General features: G+C 43.5%; 1 protein-coding gene across 1 annotated transcript in view; it reads right to left on the reverse strand.

The window, feature by feature from the left end:
* LOC104256045 (multiple epidermal growth factor-like domains protein 6) overlaps positions 1-22,814 on the reverse strand; it is a 205,701-nt gene that overhangs the window by 25,967 nt on the left and 156,920 nt on the right. Inside the window, exons 12-22 of the mRNA XM_059822605.1 lie at positions 22,331-22,453; positions 21,206-21,352; positions 18,455-18,586; positions 15,877-16,005; positions 15,387-15,515; positions 14,416-14,550; positions 13,270-13,404; positions 12,696-12,821; positions 11,490-11,621; positions 10,446-10,574; positions 5,505-5,633 (exon numbers count right to left, since the gene is read on the reverse strand). Coding sequence (XP_059678588.1) covers positions 5,505-5,633; positions 10,446-10,574; positions 11,490-11,621; positions 12,696-12,821; positions 13,270-13,404; positions 14,416-14,550; positions 15,387-15,515; positions 15,877-16,005; positions 18,455-18,586; positions 21,206-21,352; positions 22,331-22,453 — 1,446 coding nt within the window. The remainder of the gene's footprint in view (positions 1-5,504; positions 5,634-10,445; positions 10,575-11,489; positions 11,622-12,695; positions 12,822-13,269; positions 13,405-14,415; positions 14,551-15,386; positions 15,516-15,876; positions 16,006-18,454; positions 18,587-21,205; positions 21,353-22,330; positions 22,454-22,814) is intronic.

Below are 22,814 nucleotides of genomic sequence, written 5' to 3' on the forward strand. Positions count from 1 at the left end.
GGAACTATGTTGTCTATGTAGCCTTAATTTAACCTCTCTGTCTATATATATGTGTGTGTGTGCTTAGATTATATAAGTACATGTATAATTACGTTATACTAAATGATAATAAATCTGTACATACACAATTGTATGTCATTCTTTCCACAGAACCAAATCACTCAGTCTCAGGAACGACTGTGCTCATTAAATGAGCAGTTATTCAATAAAACTTAGCTCTTTGTCCTCCTTGTTTAATATAAACTTATATTTAACACCTGATCCTCACACTTCTACCATGAAATCAGAATGCCTGGCTTCCCAATAGAGTCTTATGACGATTACCATCATATACACTACACAACGACCCTCACAGCTCTCCACCAGGTCAGAATAACACCGTTATCCATACGCATCTTCCACTCTTGGACTCTTCTGTCCCTTTTCTTGCCCTGTCTCTTCTTCACGCCCAGGCTCTTTGTCCCAATCTACTCGTACTGAATCTTCCACAAATGTAAATTCAGTCCTCTAGCAGAAAGCACCGCTGTCTGCTTTGGCTACAAGGGGGGGAAATTCGGGATCCGTAGCTATAGGTAAACCTGGACCTTCAGAGAGCGAAGGCGGTGGTGTAACATGTCGCAACGTCTGCTCCGACTTCTCTACTCTCAGAGCTCCTGCTCAGCTTGTTTCATATGATTGTTTCATCTACTCAAAATCAAAAGGCTGCCTCTTCCCTTCATCCTGTCCAGACTGCAGCGTCTTCTTTGGCATGAGAAAGATTTCAGGCTTATACCACTTTCCAAGTATGTGCTGTCTCCGAAAAACAGAAGAGTGCCTCATGCAAAACTGTAACGCATCCCGCAGCCTCTGTTCGGTTCGTACTGCAGAGAGAGCTGTTATCAAGTTGTAAGGAAGAGACATCAGCATGCGGTTTCAATCTTTACGGCCTTATTTATTGTTTCAGTAGCATGGCAGAGCATACAAGAAAGGACTGCTCCTACTTAACCCTAGCTGACTTCAAAGGCTGACAAAGTTTTTCTTTGTTTAATGCAGGGACTACACGGCATTGTCAGCTATTCCTACAAATGCACAGTACTTATTTTTCCCTTTTATCTTATTAAAACAGAACTCTTGCTAGGCTATCTTATGATAATGATTAACTGCTGAAATCCCAAGAGAGAAGCCCAGTCAGCCTGTCCTGTGGTAGTGCCGATTTAGACAGCAGTTCAAAGGCAAACTTTGAGTGCTGCACTTCACAAGGGCTAGATGTTGCTGTTATTAATGCATCAACTAATAAACATACTGCAGGAAAAAGTCCAAGACTCCTGCTGCCTCCAATTTGTGGGCTAATTGTGTGGCATTTTCAGATATTCAGTCAGATCAAGCACTGAACTTGATAATTCTTCTGTTGGCCTGATCTCGTAACTGGACCCTCACCTTGGGTCATACAACACATACCAGAGCAGCGGGGAACGAAATTAAACAAAATTACAGTGCAGCGAAGACAATCACAACCTTCAAAGCGGGAGCAGCAGATGCTCAGCACTTCACAGAATTAAATCAATTATAACAATTGCCTTCCCAAACGGGAGCAGAGCAGCCCCGGTGCAGGGCAGGGTCACCCGGCTCACTCGGCACGGAGCTCTTGTAACAAAGCTGCGAGTACGGGCGGCGAACGCAGGCACGTCTTGATTCCTTTTGGGTTTGCTGGCTGGACAGTTGGGCTGCCTGACGTCAGGAGCCCATGGCCCATGCTTCCTGCATGTCAGATAGTAACATTTATTTGAAGAAAGCATTGATATACTTAGCTATTTATTACAAGAAAGATTGGGTTTGGGTTTTGGGGTCGGGAGGTGTTTTGGGGTTTTTTACTTGCCTGTTTAGCTGTAAGTGCATTAAAACCAAAGCCCTGCAGCAGTGGGTGATCACAGTAAGCATCTTTTCTGGAGAAAATACTTCTTACATTATCTATGCTTTAACAGAATAGAGAAAGGACGTACAAAGCCACCTTTTGCTACCATTACTTCCTTTGCACAGTCCAGGAATGCAGAGGCGTTAATTGCTGCTTCAGTTCAGGAACAGCCAGAACTCCATGTGTGCCTCAGGTACCTCCTCCCCAGGCACGTAACAGTCTCCTCTCAGACAGGAACGATACCTAGGGGCATTGCTACTTGTGTCACTCTCAAGAAACCACCGAAAATTATTCACTTTCCTTTGGTAATGCCAGACGTCTTGAAGAAATCCACGTTATTTCTTCAGTGTTCTGGTTGTATCACTTGCTGTTTTCAAGAAAATGCAAAGGAAGCCTTTCCTAGGTTGTTCATATGGACTGCAAACATTTCTTTGTAGGTTGTTTTGTTTTCAGCCTTATTTGCAAATGTTAGCTACTTTGCAGCTGAAACAGTTCTGCTCATTTTGCAGCTCTTCCGAAAGAGTTGCAAGATTCACAAGGTTCATTTTTCCAATGGACCGAGCAGAGCTGAAAGATGGAGCAGGCCTGTACCACCTTCAGAAATGTCTAATTCTCTTTCAGAAAGCGACTCGATAACTTTATTCTTACCCATCATTATTGTATGTGATCACACCGCTACTGGAGAGGCAGCAGTATAACTGAATGGTACCAGGTGGAGATGAACAACAGCTGATGGAAGCTGACTCAGAGCAAAGCAGAACTGAGATGCTGATGGACAGACAAAAGTACTTTGAAGAGTGTGAGGTCTCTTGGCAGCATTCTGTGGCTGAGGGCACAGAAATTCAGTCGGCTCCTGAATAATTCACAGCAAGGTCTCACAAAACGGCAACCTGGAGCAACAGTGTCTCCTGCTACTGGTTAGACTGGAAACTGTCCCGTGCTGGTGGGTGATGACTTGGCTTTGGCTGTTACCTGTATTACTGATAAGCGATATATTTAGGTACATACCAATTTGCAGTGAATATTGCAAATATCTTCTGAGCCACCACGCTGTCCCCAATCTTCATGCTCTTTTCAGAGAACAGTGGATCACATACAAGGTCTTGGGTTATACCTCCAAAATACTCAATTCCAGAGAACTGAATTTGCCTTGATTCAGTTAAAATTGAAATATGACTGAAGCATTGCCCCTGCCTTAAACACTACAGCACACTCAAGCACGACGGTGCTTTTCCCTTAGGTTGGCTGCCTTGCCAGGGGATGAACGCTGGTCGAGACACTGCAGCATGTCAGCTGGTAACGCAAATGCTCGGAATGACAAATACAGGCTCGCTTGACCATGGTGCTATAAATCCTCCAAGAGCTTTCTACAGTTGCTAGTGTGCATCCACAGAGGCAGAATAAGCTGGATAAGCCTGGTTAACTTCACCATAAAGAGAGATACTACAAAAACCCAATGTTGAGACTTAGCAGGGGCTAAGATTACATTAACAATGCTAATGAATAATAAGAAGAGATTATGGAAATTTGTGGCAAATAAAGAACTTGGAAATGGCCACTGAAGCGATGTTTTGCAACAGGGACTGGCATGTAAACCTAGGAAGCCCTACTTCATACTGAAGGTAGCACATTAATGAAAAGGAACAGCAGTACTTTGTCCCCACCTGAAAAAAGAGAACCAATCCAAAAAAAAACCAAAGGCGAATTTTGGGAGTTCTGCAATTTCAGCTTGAATCGGGATTCCATGCTGCCACAATGCCAAATATCAGAAGCAACGACTGCAGGCTCAAGCGCATTCATTGCACAGGGGTGATATTAATAGTAATTATTAATATTAATCAATATTAGGTTTTCTAAGGTACTGTCTTCTCCTAGGACTTTGACCTTAGAAGGCTGCAGAAGTTTCAGTTTCAATGTTTCTGTGATGATGGAAAAGTCATTCCCAGCCATGGGACGAAGCATCAGCAGTATGTGAGAAGGCCAAGGAACCCAGCTGCACCGGGTCTCAATCCCTACGTTCTTGTCTGCAAGGCGCAGACCCTGGCTGACGTGGGTGGATTGCCAAGAGGACGGCAAAAAGCACATCCCCACCAGAAGGAAACCCTGCCAGTCTCTGGGTTACTAAAAACAGAAGTGCTACAGCTCCTCAGAGAAAAGGTGCCAAGAAGGTTCTACCGAGGGCAAACCACCCACACGTTTTCCTTCGTCTTCATCTTCTGGAACCAGCCAAACTGTTCTGGTTGAAACTTTCTACATGAAACGGTAACACAGGTCGGCTCAGAGCAAACACCCTGCCTGCTTGAGAGAAAACATGTAGAAAACAGGGTCTTAAGAATGGTAAGTACTAAGTTCTACTCGCCCCTCCACAATCTTCTTTCAGGGATTTAGAAAGATAAAAATGTCCAACATGACTGATTTGGAAGCTGAGACTTGTATTTTTTTTTCCAATAGACGTCACCCAGGCTTCTCCATATTCCTCACACCTGCTTTGGCGAGGGATATTTAGCCTCTTTGTCCCCATTTTGATTCCTGCTGGAACGAACAGATTTACAGCACAACACAGATAACTGTATTGCTTTTCCAATTAAAAAAAATAATTTAAAAAAAGGGATAGACTTATGAAAACACAGTTCAACTAAATCCTTTTAAAAAGGGACATAGTGGAGATACTATAAATGACGAGACACACTTTGCAGCAGCACCTTGAAAAGAGTATTTCTTTTGTATAATAATTCCTGGTACAAATGAGGGGGGGAAAACCAGGCAATATCTGAACTCCAGTCAGCGGGGTGCTTTGCTACGTTACTGGTAAGGCTGTGGAGCAGCTCCCTTCCCATCAGAGGGCAGCAGCTGCCTGCCAGTGCTGCCGCTCCCCTCTGTCGCAGCCGCCTTCAGAAACGTGCTGATAAAGCTGCTTTCTAAGCAAAATAATTGTGACTTTGGTTTAATGGATCATCATTTGTAGAATCTTTAATCATTTACACTTAAATAAATTTCACAATGTCTGACTGACTACGTGCTGTTGTATCCAAGACCGTATGTTTTATGATCTGCACAATGATGCAGCATGACAGCAACTCTCCTTAGATGATGCCCCAGGCTGACTCACAATAACGTACCTAAGGAACCCAATCCAACCTTTCCAACACTTTACCAAATGATCAGGTAATAGAAAATGATCTGTTGGATTTATTAAAGTTAAAAATATATCTGTTCTTAAAGAGTTCCTTTGGGAAGGTGCTCAGATCCATGTTTTTCCTCTAAAACGTTTCAGAGATGCACTAGGAACAAGCAAGTGTAAGGCAGGACAAACATCTTTCTGCTTAGTGTCACAACAGTAAGACTCTGCTTACAAAGAGTCTTCATAAAGATGTGATATAGCAGGGGTCTTCAGCACGCATCTAATTTTAACCACGTTAAAACACGTGCCCAACGCTAGGCACCCAACAAAATGCTTTGCTGAGTTAGGATGGAAGCGCACATTTCAGTATTGTCTTCCAATTAAGTTCAATGGTTTATTTAGATCAGGTGCTGTAAATTGTAAAACCAGCTCTCTGCATTAAAAAACCCCCATCTGTATAAACCCCCAAGGGACCGGAGGGAGCAGCAGTACCTCTTCCACAAAACGTTCCCGTCCAGCCCGCCGCGCAAGTACAGGCTCCGCTCACGTGGTCGCAGGCAGCTCCGTTCTGGCACTGACAGCTGTACTCGCAGCTCGGGCCAAAGCTTCCCTCGGGGCATCCTGCAGTGGAGGAATCAAAACCAGATGATGGGTTAATTCTGGAGCAGATCAGGGATCAACAGGGAATTTTTAGATACATGGGAATTCTTACTATTTGCAAAAGAAGAATCAAGGCATAATGGTAATGCCTTAGAACTGATGTGATTAAGTATTCTCCTTGGGGTCCAGGTAAGCTGGGCTGTTTTTATTAAGGTCTGTTTTAGAAAAACACCAGGGTGTTAAAAGACTAAATTCTGCACAGAAAACTAATATCACCTGATAGCTGCAAAGCCTGCGACTTCACAGGTTCTGCTTGACGACACTTTGCACACTGGTCTGGAATTGCTTATGTGCACATCTCCTCTGGGACTTCATCAGTGAGGAGGGGGAAAGCTCCCAGCTTCTGTGCCTCCTTTGGAGGCCCTATCCTCTATTTTCCTGCAAATCCTCCTTCCCCAGAAAGCTGGAGAAAATATGAAATGTGGTGGCTTCCTTTGGAAAGCTCCAACCTGGATGCTGCATACTTTACTTTCAGGCTCTGCTTTGAAAAATTCAAGTGAAAACATTACATCTGGGGGACAGATTAACAATTACATTTCCACCACAGTTAAGGTAAGGAGTTTTAGAAGATTCGCATGGTACTCACTATCAGAAGAAAGAAAACAACACTTGAGAACGAAAATAATTTCTTCCAGGATTATAGGAAAATCCATTAAGAATAGGGCCAGTTGCCTAATTCACATTAAATATTTTGGACAGGCTGAAATAGAGAGATATACTTGGCTAAACACAATATTACAGGGCCTCTACTCATGTTTGGAGGTCTTGTCAACTCCCCTCTAAATAAGTTAGGTAGATTATTGCCAGATCTCTTTTAAAAGTGTATGATTTTAGCATTTACATCAACAAAGTGATTTTCAGGCAATCTGGAAAGAATCACAGAGAACAGAAAACAACGAGGATCCTCAAAGACAACTCTGCGTCTGGAATGAAGTGGTGGGTTTGGTGCTGCCTATGCGGAGCCTGAGGTGGGCAGTGAGAGGAGCCGGCGTGAATTCGGTTGCTCCAGCAGCTTAGTGACTCTCTACTAACTGGAGCCAACCCCTGGGTCTCCTATAGAGGCTATAGGTTGGGATGGAAGACAGAAGGATAGCAAGGAACCTTAAGTATTTCTTTGCTTTCGATCATCTGTGGCGGAAGAGGGACCGTTGTTTAAATGTGGAGTTGTTTAAATGTATTTTTTGCACCTACAGTTGAAATTCACTCCCAGGGTTGAATCGGTGCAAAAACCCATTTGCATCACCTCCTGTTCCCAAAGCTGCAGATCATCGTGCATCATGCCTCCTACGCTAGTTCAACAAGTAAATACATTGAAGTGTACTTGTGCCTTTAAAGCCTGATCCTCCTCAGTGTTTACTTTTCACTTGAAATTTCAGTCAGAGTCCAGAGAATCTACACAAGGAAAATAACATTGCAGTGCAGTAGTAGGTGCGGGGCTCTCAGCTGGGCTTTCTTCAAACCTACGGTGTTTAGCCTGGAGCTGAGACTTTCAAGGTGATGGCAACGGGTCAGTACACTTCACAAATGATTTCGCAGTCCACATCACAGAGAATCTGCCCTCTGCTCGAGCAGGCGCAGGCTGCCGCAACGCGTGCCGAGATACATCCACCCTGCCGGAGAACCTGAGCTGCCTGCAAAGCCGCAAAGGGAAAGAGCCCGACCTGCAGCAGGAGGCTAGAGATGCCTCGGGAGCAGAGGAGCTCTCCAGGGATAGTAAAGATCTTGCCTCCAAGGCAGCATAAAATGTTTAGGGAAGAATTATGGCTTTCATAATCTTGCACACACACACACACATATATATGCATTTTGTAATACACATATATATACACACACACACAATTAAAGTGGGTGAAAAGCAGACTGAGTAGAACAGAAAACCCATAGACAGGACATCAGAGATGCCAGATGTTTTCTCAGTGGCAATGGCTTCACTGATTACCTTGCCAGAGAAGATGACAACCAGCTATTTGGCTACTTTCTGTCTGCAGAGATGCTGTTTTGAGAGAGGTCAAGAGCAAAAGAGAAGTGGAGCTGGCAGCAGGTCTTCCCACTAACTGTCCTTCCATTCCCTCTGCGCCAACAGTAACAAGAGCCATAAGATCAACTTTTCCAGGTTTTTGTCTTAGGTCACCGTTCCAGATTAATTGTTTTGACATTTCTGTGTGACACCAGCAGTTAATTCTGCCTACACTGCTGAGACTCTGGTAGCTACATCTGTGCTACTGTAACATTGTTAAACTAATAGATAAAATACTTATTTTATTTAACAACATCAATATAATCAATAATAATAATAATAACAACAACAACAGCAGCAGCTTAACTATGCAATTTATTGCCACAAGATGAAGTGGATACCAAATGTTTGCATGGAATCAAAAAGGAAATAGGCACATCATTAATTGGAAAAAAAATCAAGTTGTATTAAATATAGAGATATTGCTTCTGTCTCAAGAAGCTCCTGAGTGACAAATTGATGAAACTTGGGGAAACATATCAGGAATTATCTGCATGCCTGTTTTTATCCTCTTAAGGCATCTGCTATTGACCTCTGTTAGAGACAGATTAGTGGAGATCACGGGCCTCTGGTAAGACCATTGTGCATTTTTGTTGTTAATAAATAGAGGACCCTAAATCTTCATGATTTTGCTTCTGTTATGTACATGTGAAGGATTTCTACATGCCTGGCCTTAAAAAAAGAACGATGAAGAAAAATTGCAGACCTAAAACTGGATAAATAAAACCGACATGGAAACTTCTATGCCACCAGCCAAATATACATCAATCCTATCACTCACATGAGGCCTTAACATTAAAAATAGCTGTTGAGTCCAAAACAAGTCTGAAAATAACTTTTCTGGAATCCAAATCAGGGAAACTATCTAACCCTGATGAAACCTGAGAGCCCTGCAACGCGCTGGGCAGACCGGAGGCGGTACAGCCTGGAGGTCTTCCTGAAGGGAATCGTCAGGAAAAATAATTTCTGGGTTTGCAAATTCCCCATGTTGACAAAGTGGCAACTTACTCCATTCGCAGTGTTTCCCAGTGAATCCTGGCTCGCAGAAGCAAGAGCCGGTGACCGGATCGCAGCTACCGTCGCTGTTATTGCAGACACACGTGTTTTCACAGCGCTGTCCCCAACGGCCACTATTGCAGGCTGCAATGTAAAATGGTATTTACATTGAGAATCAACTTTGAACTCACCTAACAGATTATTTTACACCTAAATGAGAGAAAAGATGCAAAATAGCCCCTTAAGATACAGGAGCTCTGGACTAGACTCTCAGCTGCAGCACGGGGCACAAATCGATGGAAATAAATACAATTTTTGCTGATTTATTTCAGCTGAAAGTAGGAGTCTGTAGGCAGATATTATACCATCCACATAAAACTAATCATTCATAGTCAATCCATATCAATCAATCCACAGTCACAAACGCATAATTTCATGGAAATAAAATATCAGCTATTGACTCACTTAGCAAAAATCTGCATAATCAGAATAGCTAATAGGTAAAACAAGACAGATTTGTGAGCACCCTCCATATTTTCCTCAAAATACTGGGAAATGCAACATGGACACAGACAGAGAAATCTCACAGTCTTTGTCAAAGCAACTTACTGCTTTCATTCTAAAAATCACATAACGCTGACATGATTACGACAATGTACCACAGCATCTCCTTCCTTTCTTGTAAGGATAAAGATGAAAGTGCCAATTAGGGCAACAGAAACCTGATTTTGGAGTTGGGCATCTGGTTCATGCCTGGTCTGCGATAGTTCGAAGAGCTGCCTTACTGAGACATCTCTGCAAAACAACTTTTCTCATACTTTATCCTGAATAGAAATAAAAGCTTTTCTTTGCCACAGTCTCTTAATTCTTTAGACACCCCAGGGAGTTATGGAAAGCTATCTAAATGGCTCTACACACTACCAACTGGTTTGATTTTTAAAATACACATATTGGTGGAAACTTCAGATTTTCCCAGAGTTTTCTTCAGTACCGAGCCTGAGAAGCCAGGTCCAAAACTTATTGCTGTCAACACCGGCAATAAATTTAAACGATTTTATGTGTTTAAGACCAAGTTTAGAAAGAGGTTTTTATTCTGTTGACTTTTTGCAAGAGGGATCATAACGAATCAAGCAGAAAAGACGTGAAACAAGACAAGGACAGAATCAAGGAGGATGGCTTAACATTTGTATGGTGCTATCCAAAAAGGGCAAATCTGCACTCTTACATGGCCATCAATATGGAAAGTGATGCTAAAGTCAACAGAAGGATGCTCTGCTCTTCCAGAGAACAGAATTTCTCCCAGCATTTATATTCACAAGTTAAGGAGTGACCTTAAGACACACGACTGTACATGCCATTCACTTGTTGAATAAATCTCCCCTGAACAAAATGAAAAATTGAGAATTAATCTTAAAACTAATCTGTGCTGAAAATGAAAACCAAAACTGTCTGTCAGTCAAAATGCTGACAGGACAGATGGTATTGGGCAAAGGGATCCATAGTGTTGAAATAAGAGCTTATATCAATACTTTGCGCTTCATCAGCCATCTATTTCAATACTTTGAACCTAGATAATTAAGGATTATAACCACCCATGCTGTGCAAACCCATAAACACACAATTTCAGAAGCAATAAGATTAGCAAAAGTATATTAAAAAACTGTAATAGACTAAGAACAAACAGAGCTGGTTTTTACATCTGCAGTTAAGTCCCTGGGAGATACCGTGTGCCCCGTGGAGCGAATATGCATTTGACTTACGGTGTTTACAGCCATGGCCAGTCCAGCCGGGGGGACATGTGCACTCTCCAGTGACATGGTGACACTGAGCACTGCTGCTACAGCTGCATAACAGCAGGCAATTTTGTCCATAGTGACCATCAGGGCAGGCTGAAAACAGATGAACAGACTGCAGCTTCACCTAGACAGTAACTCAGGCACAGACTGATCTTTTCAAACAAGACAGCACAAGCTTGCCCCCTAAAACATACATTAGCTGAATCCAGAAATCAAAACGGCAAAACGAAAGGAACATCTGTAATTTGTATACGAGGTGTCTGGGGCTGAGCCCTGTAAAGCGGGAATAGCTTGCGTGACTTTCAGGTTCTTCTCCTGCGCATCGGGAATCAATCAGCGGAGGAAAAAAGAGTGCTGAGCAAACCTTCGTCAAAAGCGATTTTGTGACTAACAAGGAGAAAAAACATGCCACCACTGAGGTCTTGCACGAAGCAGTGCTGTCCCTGAGAGCCTGTCTATACCGCCAGCACAAAAGCCATACCCAAGCAGCCTTTAATACCCAGAGGCTGAGTAAGGAGTCATGCCACGGTAGCACAGACCAGTTGCTTGAGCATATCCCCATGGTCTTTGCTGGATCTGCAGAGACAGCACTGATACTACTTCGTCCTCACTACTATTTAATCTTAAATTACATACATTAAGGAGTGTTGCTATAAACGTAACCCAAGAGAGATGCCATACAGGCCGATTTGTCAGCACCTCTTGCTGAGCAACCAGGATTACAATGAACCTATTGTGGCTATTAAACATTGTATTTCTAAGTACATATTGCCATAAATTAGGTCTAATGATAACATCGATTTGGGATGCAATTCAGCTGGTCATCTGCATTTATCTGTAATCTCCCTCCAGTAAATAATGTCAAATCCAACCTGGGGAATTCCTGAAGCCGAAGGGTAATTTATCTTGGGTCAGTGTGTCTAACATAACAAACATCTCACAAAACAGCAAGAAGGCAGAAATCAAACTGACGTTCCTTTCATGGGGAAGGCCGATGCGAAGACTTACATGCAGAGCAGGATGCCCCGGTGTAGCCGGGGGGACAGTCGCAGGCTCCAGTTTCTCTGTTGCACTGGCCCCCGTTGGCGCAGGGCTCACAGGAGGACTGGCAGTCTGGTCCCCACCGGCCCGCCGGGCAATCTAGGAAGAAAGCACACGAGATGTCCCCAGTGCCATTTTCTGTTTCAAGGCAATTATAGATTTCTGCCGTTACCCTGAAGAATTTAAAATTAACAGTAAAACTAAGCTGGATAAAGGACTGTTATATTATCTCTCTAGACGTACAGCGCCGTCACAGTAAACCTTCTGAAAAGAGTCAACGCGCCCCTGTACTGCAGCACACGAGAACACATGTAAAGACAGACCCAAAGGCTCTCTTCCAACTTCCGTCATGGTGCATCTGGTTTTTTGTTTGGTTTCTGACACAGTAACATCAGGAGCATTTGGACATATCCGAAAAATGATTTACTGCACTCAGCAAAGGAAATCTGCAGAGGACAGTAATCAGCAGACAGATGCAGGAGGGGAGGGCTGCTGCTGTATTTTTGCTGGGCTGAGTGGGGGACAGGATGGTCAGCCAGTTGCAGGAATGTGAGGTGGAGCCCAGGTCTCCGTTCAGCTCCACCTCCTTCAGCAGGCTCCTGCTCTGTGGAGCGGTGAGCCACAACCCAGGTCCACACAGGGCAGATGCTCCTCAGGCATTCCCATAGCCCCTTGGTAGTTCAGCGTCCCTGACACTTTTTTCATCCCTTTACTTAATTACCCACAATAATGCCCTCCTTTTTAATCCCTCCTTCTGTCCAGGTCCTTCACTTGCTGGTTCCACAATAGCTATCTTTGGCCAAGGCCCTTCAACAGCTCCTGAGACACGTTGTGTGCATATGACAGCACAGTCCCACGCTCTGCTCTGGGACTTGGAGCTGCTGCAATGCCCCAGTATCTCTGCCCAACTTGTACAAAACCAGCCCAGCATACAAATCACTATTATTAATTGGAGCAGAGAGACAGGTCAGGGTAACTGAATCACACTCCCTCCTTTACAAGCAATCTCATGTGGTGGATGTCATATGTTCCGCACCAAGACTTATCCTTTACCTGTCCTAAAAATGAAGCCTATTGCATTGCAGCAGTTTTGGTGGGAAACAGAATAATTCCACTTTTTACCGTGTCTGTCAAAGCAAGACACTCGCCACCCCAGCTCAACAGCAAACACACCTTGCTCACACGTCACGCCAGTCTTCCCAGCTGGGCAAATACACTGCCCCGTCTGTGCATTGCATGGTGCTTCTCCACAGCTGCACCTCTGCCGGCAGTTCGCCCCAAAGCTCCCGGGCTGACAAGCTGGTCAAAAGAAACCCAAAGACACGGTTCGTCTAAGGAAGCATTTTGAAGACATTAGGAGGCACCACCAGCAGCAATTTTAAACTGAGCTGTGCTGGTACTACGTGATCTATGTTAGCATCAGTGTCTCAGCGACTGGTGGTCTGTAATTAACTGCAACAAAGCTCTAGAAAAATCTGTGCCTGAAGCTTTAAAGGAACTACAGTTACCTGGACAAACGTTAGTTTTAGTAACTAGCCTCAGCCTTGTGCCTCGAGACCTTTGCAAGCAGAGTGACACAGCAGTTGCCAGGCTCCAAATACCAGTTTGGCTTCAGTGGGGAACTGCCAACTTGTATCAACAACAAATGTACCTTTTATTTGCAACTTCTATATCTGAACCTATGTTTCCTGATTAAGCTTTCCCATCCACAGTGTACCTCCCCAGGAAACATGCAGTGAGTACCTACATAAATGGCATTTTTCTCCATGAAAGCCAGGTGGGCATGGATGCTTGCAGACTCCCGTCTCGTGATCACACAAAACATCAGTAGGACAGGCGCACCTCAGTTTGCAACCAGCCCCATAAAAGCCAGGCGTGCATTCTGGAAAATGCAAGTAGACACAGAACACGTATAAGAAAAAGGAAGAGTCAAGAAAACTGAACAAAAGTCAGAAAATAATTTGGCAGAAATTTGCAGAAAATCTATTATAACGTACATTTTAGAGGTGCTGACAACAAAGCGTAAATACTTTATTAAACACTTGCATGGATGTTTCAAGAGGTTACTGCTTAAATACAACTCAGAAACAGAGTGGCAGAATGCTTAAGGATATATTCAATCACAGCCATTACAGAAATACTCTTCTTATCTGTCTGTACCTTCTGCTGCTCTCTGCCTTGGTGCAAAGCCAGTGTTGGGCGAGGGATGCTCTCCCCCAGAACTGCACGTCACCAAGAATGCTAAAGATATTAACTACCGTCACTATTATTCTCCACCAAACCCCACAGAACTAGTGTCATAAATCCGACGTGTTCCTGCCTGCCCAGAGAGGAATCTGAAGGGAGAATCTTTATTGCGTTACTCCATTACTGTCTGGAAAGGGCTACTGAGACATGCAAACATGAATGTGGAATACAATTCTCTTTGAACTACCCCCAAAAACTACAGAGAATAAGTTGAATTCAAAGACCTGCAAATCTGAAGGAAGAGCAGCATTACTGAAACCATTTGCAAATAACCCCGCTGCCGTAAAAAACAGTTTTTGCCACTTATTTACTGTCTGTGCAGAAAAAGGGAAGAACAAAAGTGAAGACTCCCACAATCTTCATTATTTAGGGTTATGTTAGAATTTGGTTTCTAGATTTCTGTTATCATTCGATCAGGCTAAAACTCCTGCATTCTTAAGCTGTATTCCCCTTCACGTCCCTGTAAGCCCTGTGATAGCAGGCACTCGTGGCATTTGCTGTATGAAAAACCGCAGACAAAATAATTAGAAGACTATGAATATATTAGTAGCAGCAGCAGCCGAACAAAGCAGATGGGAGGAAGTATAAGAAATAATGCTAGGACAAAGGAATAAGCAGACACAGGGAATCTGGCTTTCTATTATACCTTTCTGACACTTCTTGCCATGATAACCAGGCTTGCAGGTGCAAGTCCCGTTCCTCGCGCTGCATTCCAGCGTGTGCTCTTTCACGCACTGACACTCCTCCGAGCAGCCAGCTCCGAAGGCCCACCTGGGACAGGCTGCAGCCGGATGAAAAGGAATCATTAGCTCTGTAATTATGCATGAGTTATTTGAAATTGCACACTGCTGCAGAATGCAACTGCTGCAAAAAGCGAAACGTTCATTTTACTTTCAGCAAATACATCCACATTCCTATGACAGTGCCTATTAATGTGTGGGTGTGTAAAATATAGTTTACATGATTCCTTTATTAGGTAATTAATTTCATTTCAAGCAATGTGTGGTGAATGCAAGAACCAGAAATGTTTCAAAGCAAACTTAGTTAAGTTTCTGAATGAAAAAATATTTGGATACGCTCCGAGACAAAAGCTTTCATGAAAACAAAAAAAATAATCACAACTATTTTTCAGCCTTGTATAGGTTTTACGAACAAAGCCTGTAAGTGCGAAGAAACTTGACCGTCTCTTCTGTAACATCTTTGTTTTCGTTCTTTGTATTCCCATTTAACATGTCACCCTCATCCTGCCCCAACCAGCCCCGCTCCTCAGCCCCCGCTCCAGCCGTATCGACAGCCACTAACTAGCTCCAACCAGACTTTAAGCTCACCAACAATCCTAATGTTAACCTGCCTATCCCAACCCCACCCTACCTATACTCCTCACCTTTGTGCATCAGAAAATATCAGTCCTTATGGCAAAGATTAATTGCTAGAGGAAAAGATTAATGAAGTTTCTGAGGCTTCCCGGCACGTGTCAAAAGTCACGTCCTACCGCTACTCCCAGCTCACGACAGAACCCAAAGCCTCGCTCATTCTATACGTGATGTGGAATCTTTTGAAGACCGTTACGTTGTGCATGTGTTAAACAAACAGGTCCAAAAAAGTACAGGGACTTACTAAGATGGCAGAAGCGCCCGTAGAGCCCAGGGTCACACAGGCAGGCTCCGTAGAGTCTGTGGCAATAGCCGTTGTTGGCACAGTTGCACGGTTTGTTACAGTTCTTCCCAAAGAGGCCTTTCGGGCAACCTTTTTAGTGCACAAACACAGCAAGGCATCAGCTGTTAAGTGTTAAAACACGAACACCACATCAGCTCTCTTTTAGCTGGCGCTACAGAAAAGACCAAGCTGACTTGCCGCTGACCTGGGGCTCTGCACAGCCCATCCTTACAAGGCACTTGCTTTTTCTCACCCTCTGTCTTGCTTATATTTAAACAAAAGTCACTGAAAGGCACGCCGCAGGGTTGTAAGACGTCTTGCACAATAGAAACTGTTCTCTTTTGGGCCCCTAAGATTTACCACGCACAATTACATCTAGATAGAAAGAAGGGGAAAGAAGCGGTGAGGTTTCAGGCACACACTACCCCTGGCAAGACAAGGGGAGCCCTACCATCTTCACAGAGCTTGCCGTGGACGCCGGGCGGGCAGCGGCACTGCCCCGTGACAGGATCACAGGAGCCTCCGTTCTGGCACTTGCAAATGCTGGCGCAGCCTCTGCCGTACGTCCCGGAGGAGCAAGCTGTGGAGAAAGCAGGGAAGATGAATAGGGCAAGAAATCCCTTCCCTCTGCTAGAAATGAAGCAAAATAAGACTCCAGTCATCAAAACTGAGCAAGGAGAAAGTCCTTTTAGTCAAGCGGGCTCTAAACAAAGTCATATTCTTTCTATATAAGGTAACGCACATCCATCTAATATTTACTAGATAATTTTAAAACGACACCTGAATTAACCAAGCTTACTTATGTGCAGTACTACGTGATGTATCCAAATTCTTCCCTGCATATGCTCCCCTCCACACAATGCATGGGGCTCAAAAAACATTGCCTGTTAAGCACAAAGCTTAAAAATCAGAGCACAGTTTTGAGTATTTGGAGATAAGTATTTTAAACATTTTTTTTTTCTCCCAGATACTATTATAAAAATAATGTGGTGTTTTTCTAACATAGTCTCTGAAATTCCCCAGATGATCATGGCAGAAACGGATCCACATCACCATGGGATTCCTTCTTAAAGCTCTCATCACTCCAACGCAAAATGAATTGCGAAATGAAGCCTTGCTCCACTATTTGCAGCCTGAGCTAGCCGAGTAAATACAGTTGCTGGAGTCATCTGACTTAACTGACATTTTATCAATGTACATTAAGAAACCTGACATTTCATATCAATTTCCATTCGGTTTCTTTCGTGCTTTATAACAGAAATTTAGTTCCAGTTTTCTCAACTGTTTAGCTTACCCTAAACCCGTGGACTATGCTGTATATTAAGAGAGCGAGAGAAAAGAGTGAAAGCAATCACATATGGCTAATTCATACAGACTATATATTGTATTTCTCACTGTCAATGCCTACTTCATCGGACTGCAGGTTTGGCTCAATAATGCAGTCCCATTAAAGTTCTTTAAATGCCAGAGGCGAATTCCACCAGATTACACGCATGGATATCTACTGTAAATATAGAGAAAAAATGTTATTATTATGTATGAAGTGAACTAAAGAATTTGTATCCTGTCTTGAAATTTTTATAATCTATGCTGAACCATCAGAGCACCACGAATAGAAGACTATCCTAACTTGATAGCTTGATCTGTCTTAGGTAGACTAGAAATTATCATTTCAATCCTCTTCATTCCTATTCTCTCAGCTGTCCCCAGTGTTTACAAACCAAACCCACGATCAGCCTCCCAAAATAACTATGGGCAGACTGTTGGTTTCAATCATTTGCTGTTTTTTCTGTATTTCTGTCCTTGTGATGATGCCTCCTAAACAATCTTGATGGTGATTAACCTGAAGATTGTTGTCTACTGATGCTAAGTAATAATTCTTCATCGCCTATTTGTCTCACCAGTGATAGCACAGGTAGCACCGATTATGATGGGCCACCATGCCATACGCCATGAAATGGAGGGACCCATCTCAAAGGCGCAGAGACTGCTCTGTGGAGTCTCAGACAAGCAACACAAGTTTTGCCGAACGGCAGCCGAAGAACGGCGCATGGTACATCAAGAAATTGCCGCTCTATCTTGCCAGTTGGTTTTGACACATACTTCTGAACCAGAAAGATCATCTGCCAGGAAGTAGGAAGAAGAAGAGTAGAAAGCTATTACAAAGGGCAATGGCTGACTTAGCAAGAGAATTCTGAAAAATACCATTTCCAGTATTAAAAATTAACCATCCCAAGAAAATGATGTTAATAATAAAAAGAATGATAAGGAAAAAAACCCCAGGCCCAAGTTTACCAAGAGAAGGAGGAAAAAAAAAACCCACAATGTCTTGGGATGCTATAAAGGAAAAATCAAGTTTAGCATCTACGTCCACCCAGATTGTCACACCACCTGCCAGGACAGACTTCTGAAAGTCAGCGAGGCAAGTTGTGCAGCAAAGCATGGCAGGCAAACCTTGGCACTTTTCAGCAGCAGAGCAAATAGGAATGAACATGAACACAAATACTTAGGAAGGGGTATGGTACTCTACTGCACTGGAGGGCAGAGACCTCGCTGTTTGAGGGTTTGTATTGTATACTCTAGCTTTTTACAAGGGCATGTAGTGATAGGCCAAGGGGTAATGGCTTTAAGCTGAAAGAGGGTAGATTTCGATTAGGTATTAGGAAGAAATTCTTCCCCATGAGGGTGGTGAGGCACTGGAACAGGTTGCCCAGAGAAGCTGTGGATGCCCCAACCCTGGAAGTGTTCAAGGCCAGGTTGGACGGGGCTTTGAGCAACCTGGTCTAGTGGAAGGTGTCCCTGTCCATGGTAGGGCGCTTGGAACTAGATGATCTTTAAGGTCCCTTCCAACCCAAACCATTCTGTGATTCTGTGATATTACAATAAAATTTTGATCTGCCCATGAGACAGCTGTGCTCCTTAGAGAGCTTTACAGATTGAGAGTGCAACAGGTTCTTCCTATTTCCTACCTATCTGCAGGGTCACAGCAGCAGGACAAAGTCCCCACCTTTCGAACACACTGTACTCACTTTCATTACAGATAATGCCGGTCCACCCAGGTGAGCAAACACAGCCACTGTGTTCACTGTTACATCTGCCTCCGTTCAGACAATCCTCACAGCTCAAGCTACAGTCGTTGCCAAAAGTCTTATCAAGGCAAACTGAAATGAAGAAAATACATAAGGCTTAGTGAGCAGCCAAACAAAATATTTCCACAAGCTCTTACCTATCGTTCCAGATGCACAGGTGCAAAAAGGAACATGCACAACATTGACAGTCTGAAAAAAAAGTATTCACGTTGTTAGCGTTGATGTTGGTAGCACTGCAAGTATCACTGAGTCATCCCAAAAGACTTCATCCCAAATGAAGATTCCCAAATTTCTCTTCAAATAGTAGAGTCTAAATAAAAGGAAAGCTGGGACTTTAGCTGGAATTGACTCCCTCAAATGCTGTAATTCTCCAAAGAGCACTTAAAACTACTTTTTAAGAGCAAATAATTTGCCTTCAGAAAAAGTGAATTTGCACCTAATGCTTGATAATATTGTATATAATTAAAAGTATCTAATGGGAGAGAATCTCCTTTTCTCCTTGCTAGGGTCTCCTTTTTGTTATTCTATTGCAGTAGGTGGACATGGTGCTATTTAAGCATAGTCAATGGCATTTTTAACAGCATAGTTCAAGCGTTATTCAAGGAAAACAAAGCATAATACACATTTATCACTTCCTTTTTTCTTCAGGGATATAAAATAAAGGGTTAGTCTATACAGAAAAATGAAGAAATAAGAAAATGCATTCCTCTCCCTCACCTTCCCCACCCTCCTTTTCTCCCTTGCACCCTAATACAAGCACAAATATGCGCACCCTCATGTTTTCTCTGTGTGGCGTCTGTTGAGAAAGGCATAGAACAGAAATGTTATTCTCTGCTAAAATATCTCGGTGACATTAAGATCCTATCCGCACGGTCAGTTTACTGCCTTCGAGGCTTTATGGCTGTGGCTGGAGGTTTTTTGGAAGGGGATTTTGAACAACACCTGAAAGCGAGCTGGCAGATTATTTCAGCTAACAGTAAGTCAGCAGGCTGGTTGCTTTTCACCAGCAATTTTCTATGTGAGGCCAGATTTCCTCTAGGTCTCAGCACCCAACTGTTCCTTTTTCTGAAGCTGAACAAATGCCCAAGCTTTCAGAGACATTCAGAATCCCAATGCTCCCACTTGGAACAGGTTACAAATTCATACTTCAGGAGAAGAATACAAATTACCATTAAAAACCATCATGCTTCTACATTAAAAAGTCATTCAATCTATAGAAAATAGTTCGTTACTTACACCAGCTGATTGCTTAAAGCTGTATTTTTATAATACAGATAGCAGCACAAAAATATGTCTGAAAGTATAAGGAAGAAGTCAATATTTGGGAGGTAAAGGAACTTACTAAACCATTAAAAGTTTCATTTCTCGATCACCTTTTCCTGCAAACCATCATGCGCTGCAAAGCCTCAGCTTTAGAAGTGCAGATGCTCAGCTATGACTGATAACACCCAAATTTATGTGGCTAAACATAAATAAAATATGCAAAAACTGGTCAATAAATATTTGATTGTAGTTTCTAGGCCTGATAATTTTGCCTGTGGTTATCTCATTTATCAGTTTCCCAATTGGTTATTAGTGTCGTTGAGTCCATCTGGATGCTATGTGATTTGGGAGGTCTTAACAGTTTTGTTCATAAAAATAAGTTAATTTTTTATTAAAGCCAAGACCGGTTCCTGATTTTTGCCTGTAGGGCACAGTCTTTGGATGAGTAATTAGAGCTCATATAAAAAAATCACAGGACATACATAACAAAACTAAGAATTCTCATTCCTCCCTGGTGACACACCAGCACTTACTGTGCTCCTCAGAAAGAAAGCGCAGGGTTTCAACTCACAATACTCTAAGTGATGAAGTTTCCACCTTCAGGTGGAAACACTGAAGTCATGCAAAGCCCAGGTGGGGTGCAAAGCTGCTTGCTAGAAGACACACGGACGTGCTGCTTTGCACCCACTCCTGTGACTGTGCGTACTCACGGGCCCTGTTTGCCACCAGTTGTGCCGACCCCTCGGCCAGCCCCAGCTCTACGGGGATGGGTCTGTGCTTTTGCCGGAGAACATGCCCAAAGAATCAAAGGGGACTGGAATCTCCAGAGGGTTTTTTTCCCCCTCCCCCACAAACAAGAATGCAAATATCTGAAGCAAAAAAATCTCAAATTATTATAAAAGGGCTTGTAAACACTCCCCCCCACACTCCCTTTCCTAGCTCTAGGAGAAAGGGAGTATTTCCCAAGGGCTTGTTCTCAGTAGAGCAGTTTTGGTGGATTTTGTGCATTGCAGTAACCCACGCAATCCTCTCGCCCCTGGGATGAACAGGATCTCTCAGTCTGTGGCCTCTGGGCTTTGTGCAGACACCCTGTTTGTCCAAGAAGCTTTCCATCCCTTTCTTGCTGTGCTGCTCACTTTTCCCATGCCTCCCGCCACATCCCTCCCTGCCACATCCAGGCAGCAGCTGCCACAACCAGGGAGCCTCCCTGTTCCCCAAACACATCCCATTTGGGATGGGACATGTGGCGATGCCTCCTCCCCACTGGTGTGGAAGACAGGCGGAAAGCAGGATTAATGCTCACCCCTCCTCTGCTCCTCCTGATGGCTTAAGCCCGGCCAGCCCAGCATCGCTCTCGCCCCAAATCCTCTTTCCAAGACTATTCTCCTCATTTGCTGTGACGGCCAAAAGCGTCACTCGTTCACTCACCGACCCTGTGTACCAGGCTGAGCTCTCCTCGTGGGTCTCCGTCCTCGTAGAGGGCACCGAGCACGTAGCGAAGGAGCTGGGGGGGACCTCTGAACTGCAGCCCCGGAGCCCCGGCGAACCCCGCTGCCTCCTCCGCCTCCTCTCCACCTAGGGCTGACACACACACACGTGCCATCAGGACCTGGCCCCGAGTCCTCCTCTGTGACACTTTCCTCTCATTTACATCATCTTCTTTTTATTAGGCTGGTAGATTTTCCAGCTACGCTGCACAGCAGGCTCAGCCGGTTCATTTTCTCATGTGTATTTATAAACAGAGTTTCTGATATCCAAAAAAGAGGAAGGGGGGGGGGGGGGGGGGGGGGGAGAAAAAAAAAAATCTTTCTCTTTCCTTTCTTCTGGAAATAAAATCTGGTCCTGGAGAGTCCAAAAAAAAAAAAAAAAAAAAAAAAAATTAAACGGGGAGTTTAATTTTCCTCACTTGAAGTTTGAGACTATTTTTAGTTAATGAAGGTCATTACTCTAGCTCATTTTGAAGATGACAAATATAGAGTGAGGCTGGCTGTCCAATTTATTTTCAGAAAAACTAAAATTTGAGCCTTAAAATGATGGGAAATCAGTTGGCTTTCTTTTTGGGAGCTGGTTAAAATATTAAACTCTGCCCAAGGTTTAGCAGGTGCTAAACTTGGTTATAAAATTAAGTTGCTGGGCTAAACTCTGTGCTGGTTACACTGGCAGAAATCCAGAATCACACCACTGACTTCAGTGGAAAACTTGCCTTGGTTGATCCAAGCAGAAGCTGGCTACCTTTTTTCCACAGGATGTTAAACTTCATCAAATAGTACAAGAAAACTGTCAAAATAGTATTTATTACTAAAACACAAGGTTTAGGTTTTCAAACATGTCCAGGGGATTTAAGTGTTCATCTCCCATTAATCTTTGGCAAAACCCATTACTTGAGGATGAACTTGGGATCCACGTGTTGCACGTAGCTCTACCCTGGCCACATTCAGAGATGGCTCAAGTTGGGCTCCCAAAATCCCAGGATCTGTGAAAATCTCAGTTGAATTTACATCTTAAATCAGTGGGAAATATTTTAATGGCCTTCAAAATGTGAAAATAACTTACCGATGCAGGACCACCTGTTAACACCAAGCCTGTAACCCTCCTTGCATGCACATTCGTATGACCCCAGAGAATTAACACAGAAATGGTCGCAGTTGCCATTATCAAGATGACATTCGTCCACATCTAGAAAAAAAAGACATAAATGCCTATTAGGCGCAAGTACCTCTGTCTGGAGTGTGCACTCTGTGCCCAGCTGCATCTGAAAAATTATTCTGCACAAAAGAAAACCTTATTTTCTTGGTACTTTGGGGGTCTCCGTTTCTCACTAGTATTGGAGATATTAAAACATTTCAGGGCAACATGGAATAGATTATTTCACCTGGTTTTGCCTCAAGTGAAAACAGCTGCTTTAAGCTGTTAAACCCAGTTGATCCCTTGGTTATTTCGAGGGCTCTCCTTTTGTAGAAGTAGTCTTTGACACACATCGATATACAGTGTCCACGGAGAGAGGAGGAGAAGTTCCTCTCTGCTGGCTCATCTCCCA

The sequence above is a fragment of the Gavia stellata genome, chromosome 11, assembly GCF_030936135.1.
Source record: "Gavia stellata isolate bGavSte3 chromosome 11, bGavSte3.hap2, whole genome shotgun sequence".
Classification (NCBI taxonomy): Eukaryota; Metazoa; Chordata; class Aves; order Gaviiformes; family Gaviidae; genus Gavia; species Gavia stellata.